General features: G+C 38.0%; 1 protein-coding gene across 1 annotated transcript; it reads left to right on the top strand.

Annotated features, from left to right (window-relative positions):
• Positions 1 to 1,951: 1,951 nt before the first annotated feature.
• Positions 1,952 to 6,152, top strand: LOC143324361 (cysteine-rich venom protein). The gene is given in 8 exon segments (XM_076736750.1): positions 1,952 to 2,003; positions 3,251 to 3,333; positions 4,072 to 4,161; positions 4,518 to 4,563; positions 4,566 to 4,630; positions 5,575 to 5,667; positions 5,789 to 5,891; positions 6,034 to 6,152. Coding segments are annotated over 8 exon segments (651 nt in total).
• Positions 6,153 to 7,245: the final 1,093 nt, after the last annotated feature.

Raw genomic sequence — 7,245 nt, 5'->3', positions numbered from 1 at the left:
GCAACTGTTTGATGGATTGCCATGTAATGTACAGACATTCATGGTCCCATTCTTTAGCACCACAACCAGGTCAATATTTCCAATTTTCCATTAAATTATTCTCTACATCTACCTGATGGAGAGGCACAAAATGTTCAGAAATTCAGGTCCCCACACGATGAATTCTCCTTATTTTGGCACCCCCTTGCTTTTTGAATGAAGTATTCAGGCATTACCACGAAATGGGCATAACATTCATTTGGCAGATGCTTTTCTGAAAAGTAACTGACAATAACTGCATTCAGACTCACAAGAAAAAAATTAGAAGCCCAAATAAACAGATAAATGAGTGTTAGAGAGGGACGCCATCTGTGCTTCCTCAAACTTCTCTGTCTGGATATCAAAGTCTGATGAGAATGATCATCTCTTAACTTTAGCGCCATCAACAGGTCAAACTTTTGATGAAATCTGCAAAACTAATGAAATTTCCATCAGCCTCAGCTTTACTTTATGTTTAGTACTAATTAGAAAATGTTAGCATGCAAACATGCTAAACTAAGATGCTAACTGTTTAATCGCCTGCATGTCAGCATTGTCATTTTGAGATCGCTGATGTTAGCATTTAGCTAATAGCTGTGCCAAAGCAGGCCTTCAGTTTCACAGAGTCACTGTAGACTACTCTTGTTTTTCTTTTTGATAAAATCTGAACAATTTCACTGGAACAGAAGGTGAAAAGCGCAAAAACTGTACAAACAGAAAATCATGCAATATTTTTACCACAGGAGCATTAAAGCAGGTGTACTTGCAGTCAAAATTGTCAATTTGTGAAAATAACAGAAAAAAAAAAAGTTTTCAAAGGATTTGAGAAAACAAGACTCAACTGCTGAGACTGTCTGACTCCAACTGCCCTTTGTTCTGTGTAACAAATGACACAATGATGCATTCAGCAAGCAGGCGATAGCAGCATAATGCTTATTGTGCATAAAGGCAAATAAAATCAACAGCGAGGAGTTTGTTATGTTCAGAAAGAGGAAGGTCGCTCCAAAGACAAAAATCTGTTCGAGTTTCTGACACTGACAGCAATCCATGTCATGTCTGTATTTATCAGAGTTAATCCACAGAAAAACTAATAATAATCGCGTAATCGCTCTTTATGCTTCCTGGAAATATGAACACACAAATCAAGGATAAAGGTAGGCTAATGGGAAAAATGGGAAAAATAGAGTCAGATATTTAGATAATATTGACAAGAGTTCAGATTGGCTGTTAATAGTAGCTGCACTGTACTGTCATCCTCCACAGGATTAGTATCATTTCCTAACCGATCATCTGTGTGACTGTGATTTTCTGTTTTAACATCTTCAGCACTCGTTGATCTGTTTCCCAGTGATAACTGACATTTGGACAGCGATGCCTGTGAAGTGAGGTCTTTGCCTCTTTTGGTGTTGTCTGGGTTTTTATTAGCCACAGTGAATTAATGAATATGACCTTTTAGCAGGAATGACTTAATGTACAATTCAATAGTAGTCATAACCTATTTTTTCAGTTTACACAGTAGACACACAGATCAATTACATACACCATGATACAAATCCCACAAACAAATAAAAAGACAAAAAATAAACAGTATTTCAAGGCAAGGCACAAAGGAGAAAGGTCTGCACACCTTCTGGCATGTGGCCAAAGCCAGCAGTGGGTGACTTCAGTCTACTTGAGCTGTATCAGGACCATACGGATCCGTTTTATGACCCACCAAATACTCAGGCACCTTTGGATTCTATGCTGTGTAAACTTTTGCCAACATATCAAGAAGCCACTACACCTTTGGGCTCCGTAATTCCTTGTTTACTCTCTTCCATGTGGCATGATAGACTTGTTTTTGTGTGTAAAGTCTTAGGTACTGCTGCATCATTGGCAGCCGGAGGGCAATGTGCTAGATTTAAGTGAGCCATCGAGCTGGGTCTATAAAAGGATGGAGATGAAAAGTGTCAACTCACCTCCACCTCCTGAAGACCCAGGAGCAGGTTTGCCTCAAAGTTCAGATTTTATTATATATGTTTTTTAATCTTTTGATCATAGATTTAAAGAGTTATTCAGCACTCCACCATATATATGTATGTATATGTATGTGTGTGCGTGTGTGTTTGCTGGATATAAATGCAAAGCAGAAAAATCAGTTCAGTTCAAAACAAATCAAATCAGTTCACTCTGTTTGTGTTGTGGTGAGTGGAAGTGTAACACGTTTTTGAATACTGGGATTTTGTTATACAGTACATTATATGTTACAAGTGTTTTTCATAGGTTAGAAACTATATTCACAGAATTTAAGCCCTAATAAGGGTTTACATGCAAAATAAATGATGAGCTAGTTAAACTGGTCTAATCCAGGTCTGGGCAATTTAAAAAAAAAAAAAAAAAAAAGGTAACTGCAAAAGTTCTTCTAATATCATTTTATATTCTATGGTATGGAAAATGGCCTTTCAGATATGCATTATTGATTTAATCACACTGGTCTGTGGTGGAGACATTAAACCAAATGACATTTTCAGCTGAAATTCGTACATTTTCAGGGAGAAAATTAACTCATGAAGGTTTTGTACTGTTAATTCAGACAACATCAGAATTTTATGTCCACAATGTCATGAAAAATCCCATTTTTCCAAATTAAATATGTATTATATTGCCAAGGCCTACTTTAAACCAGCCAGCGGTCTGTTTAGCAGGAATATGTAACAGTGTGAAATAACCTTGATTTACAATTAGAATTTTTGCTTTAGATACTATTTTTGTACTGTTAATTAAGCTTCAAGTGAAGTAAAATCTTATCCAAGTTAAATAAAAGTTTCATTGCCCAGCTTTGCTTTTAATGAAGCGTATTTAACATCAAGTAAAAACATTAAGGACTTCACCATTTTTCACTCCCCTGACGAGCACTTCACTTACATTTCCTCCCATTTATACTTCTCTGCATGCCATGGTGTGTCCACAGCAAGGTTGGCACAACCACATCAAGCATTTTTAACTAAAAGAGAAATTTTATTTTCCAGCATCGACTCTGAGTCTCCCAGTAAAGTAATGGGATTTGGTACAATCCTTTCTGCATGTTCTTTTGTTCTGTCGAGCCATTTCAGACTAATTAAACCAGGATATGTTTTGTGGGTATTATGGTGGATATTAAGCCATCAGAGTAAATATCACTCTTTATTATGTCTTTAATCTGTTGTTTACTTATTGGTTTTAAGTGTGTGTGTGTGTTGTGTGTCTTGAACAGAAAACACGGTGGTTCAGGCTGAGCTTGTCGACTTGCTCAACGCCTTCAGGAGGACGGTTCAGCCTTCTGACATGCTGATAATGGTCAGTCCCGCTTTCTGCTCGCACAATAAAAGAGGCTCAAGTAATATTTGCTAATAATTCTCAGCATTTGTTTTCTCTCGCCTGTGGGAAGATAAAAAATAATAATGTGGGTGAAGCCTGCACAGCACCTGCAAGTCATAACAGTCATAAGCAGCTTTTCCAATTCAGGGCTGTACAGTTTGATGTTTAAAATCTCACTCAGCCTTATTGTCCTGATGCAGCAAACTTCCCCTCATAGTTAAAGCAGGTCAAAACCATAACATAGATGCTGAAATATGAAATTTTTGACTGCTGTATGGTCTGTTGTAGATAAATATCATCACTCCAAAATGACATTTTTACGTTCATTAAAGGTGAAATTGAAATCTTCTCATCTTTTCAGTTGTAGGGAGTCAAGCCCAGTCACTACAAATCCGCTGTACACAGCTGAAAATCTGTCAGTCAAAAGGAGAATAAAGAAGATTTTTTGAGGCTATATGGGCTCCAAGTAAGAGTTGGCTGTTTGAATGTGTAAGTTTCCAGCACAAAGGCTAAAAAAAAGAATCTCATGTTTATATTAGAGTTCAGTTTCAGTTTTGGGGGAAGAGCAGACGAAATGTGCTCTCAACGGCCTTTTCTTATTTTAAGGGTTAAAGTGGAACTTCTTTTGAAAAATGATGTCAGCCTGTCAAATCACAAATGATTCAGTTTTCCAAACCAATGTCTTGTGAGGAAATGGGTCATTTTTTTCTTTTACAGAGCTACGATGAGGAGGCAGCAGTCAGTGCTCAGGCCTGGGCTGACAGATGTATTCTGGCTCATGGAGCACCCAGCACCCGCGTGCTCAATGCTAAATTTCTTCTTCTTTTATCCCTTTCTCCTTTGTTCACCTTTTTGCCCGTCACATGCCAGGAACTTAAATAACACCTCACGGGTGAGTCAGTGTATAGATTCCCTGTGAACTGACCTTGTGATTGATGGTCAGAGTCACAGTGAACATTATCTTATCTCCAGTCTTAATACCTTCTTTTAATAACAAATTACAGGGAGTGGGATATGTTATCGTTACAGAGATTATCGTCAACAGGCCCTTTAATGAACCCTGTTTTATCTTAATAACTTAATCTACTGGGACATGAAAATAAAACTGTGTATTTGCAGACACCCATTAATCAGTGCTGCCATGGGTTTCACACCAACAAGCAGGATATGAATTAGGTGAGAATCTCTTCTAATCATCCTCACCTTACTCCAAAGTCATCACCACCTGTGTCCCAATGGCTCCACCAACGGAGAATCTATTGGTCACTACAGACAGGTAACTTTTACCTGCTGCTACAAAAATAATGTGTTTGCAAAGATTGGTTTGTTTTCTTTAAGAAAAACAAAGTATGTTACAATCGCAGTGATAACAAGTGACACAGTGATGTCGCTGCTTTGTCATATTCTTATGTTTGTGTTTCTTATATATAGTATGTGAAAAGGGTTGCTTGTGATTGATGGACCTACAGAGATTTACGCATTTTAGCGTAAGTTTTTTAGTTTTACAGCCTGTAGCTTCACTGTTTTGGTTCACACTCACTGATCTCACAGCAAAGCAGAGCATTTAGCAGCTAAAGAGCCAGACTTTTCTCTCAGGAGTAAGTGAAGACCACTACCAGGGCTAAAAGAAGGATGAATAATGGATTTAATCGGCTGACCAGACACGTGAGTCCAAATAAATGCCTGTATTGCTCTGTATCTGATGGGTGTGTAAATAGGAAACTGTTCGACAACAAGTTTGAAATGTCAACTTAAAAGATGATATTTGAAATGAATGTTTTATTCCAAGTCCACAAGATTAAGGACTAATAAACCCTCTAAACTTCCCAATGCTTTCTGAAAGTGTATTGTAGCTTTCTGTAGCTGTGTGAACAAAGATCCTTTGTGTTCTTAAATATTAATTTTATGGTGAATTGTCTGTTCAAATTGAATGTGACCAGTTCCACGTTCATCAAAGGATTCATGTCCTTTCAAAGAAATATGGACAGATAGCAAAATGGCAGTTTTCAAAGAGCACTTATTTTCCCATCATAACCATTACTGTGCTTTTAGGAAGATATGTTTATGTCTAATAGTCAGTTTTTGATCAGTTTTCTAACTTCCACTACGAGTAAACCTACACAGTTGAATTTAATCACATGACACTGTTTGCACAATCAATACATTTAGCTATCAAATTAAAGTGCGCTGAAAACAATCGCTCTTTGTTTGTGTTGTCAGGTGGTGTGGAACAGCTCCTTCAAAGTCGGCTGTGGAGTGGCGTTGTGCCCAAACAACATCTATTTCTACGGCTGCCGTTATTTTAGAGCCTATGTGACCTGTTCACCCTCTAAACCCATAAAGCCCATGACTTTGTTTTACATGTGATTTCTGGGGGAGCTCAACAGTGGTGGAAAAACACTACTTATGAAACCGTGTCTATATTTAATCAGAGTTTGATAATTGTCTGATTTCAGGAAACTTCAGGGCATGGCGACCTTATCAGGCTGGACCCCAGTGTGCTTCCTGCTCCGAGAAGTGTGAAGATAAACTCTGCAGTAAGTCACAGATATTATGACAAATGCACACTGTGAGTTCTTCATAGGGCAAATAAGATGTATGTTACAGGGAATATTGTGGACTGAGGTGGAAAAAAGGACAAGTTAACCCCTTCTTTGATTCGTCTGTTTTGCACTGCAGCCTGTCCTGATAGAAACCACTTCATCAACTGTCCAACCTTGTTTGGATGCAATAAGCTGGTGTATGGCTTGTGTCCTGCTTCATGCAACTGCACCAATAAAATCATTCAAATAGCCTAAAGATAGGATGCAAACTGAATTAAACTGTTGAGACGATTTACATCTTTATTGGTTTTGTGAAGCAAGCTACTGTAACTGGGATGTATGTCCTATAAGCTTGTAATAATGTACCCATGACACAAAGAACAAATGTGCGTATGGAAAAATCTGGTCTAGTGTTGATTATGTAAACTTAAAGGGATGTTTTGGGAGTATTTTAAATTTTTAATCTCGAAGCAGAATCCCTGGAGCATTATGACTTGCAGAAATGTGTCAGCACAAGCAAGAAACCCAGTTTTACTGTTAATCCACTCATGAAAAAGACAATATGAATCCAAAATATTAATTCTACCTATAGTCGTACAATGTGGTCTGACTGAAAAGAGTTAAACATCTAAATCCTTTACTGTGCAATAAGGTCATTCTCTCTCTCTGTGTATAACATGAATGAGGTGTCCGGTGTCCATTAGAGTGTTTTCTTACATTTACAGTAGACAAACAGACGTGATTTTTAAGGACTCCATTCAAATGGAGAGGTTGCACTTTACACATATGGAGGGTCCGAAATCACTACATTATGTACATATCCAGTATTAATACTCAATGTAAAGTATCATCTGCATGTTCTACATAAAAGTCTGAATCGATAATGTTATGTGTCATTGTTATGTCCTTCTGTGTGGGGGAAGTATGGAAAGAAAAGCTGAAAACAGAGCATTTAGTAGGCTTGGAAAGCATACTCTGATATGAAGACATGCTGATCACACCTGACTGTGACTGACAGTGCCGCTGCCAACAGGGTCACTTAAGAAAATGACAACACCAGATGAACCACTTCATGTCCATCCTTGCTTCAGTGTGTAAATGTTACAGACTGCTCCTTTGAATGGCTATCAAAGTGTCAAATGTTAAAGGGGCAATAATCAATATTTTATACAAAGACCGGTCAAAGTGGACAGAGCAGAGCCCGAACCGCTACCCAGGTCTCCATCCTAAAATGAAATAATTCACATCTTGGGGACCTGTATTTTGTCCCCACGTGTACAGTAAGTCCCCACAGCATGACTATGTAAACAGATTTATGTCCTCACAACATGAGGAATATGTGGGCACA

The sequence above is a fragment of the Chaetodon auriga genome, chromosome 8 (genome assembly GCF_051107435.1).
Source record: "Chaetodon auriga isolate fChaAug3 chromosome 8, fChaAug3.hap1, whole genome shotgun sequence".
In the NCBI taxonomy this organism is placed as follows: Eukaryota; Metazoa; Chordata; class Actinopteri; order Chaetodontiformes; family Chaetodontidae; genus Chaetodon; species Chaetodon auriga.
The sequence above is the reverse complement of the archived record's forward strand: the minus strand, read 5'-3'. Positions and strand labels throughout refer to the sequence as shown.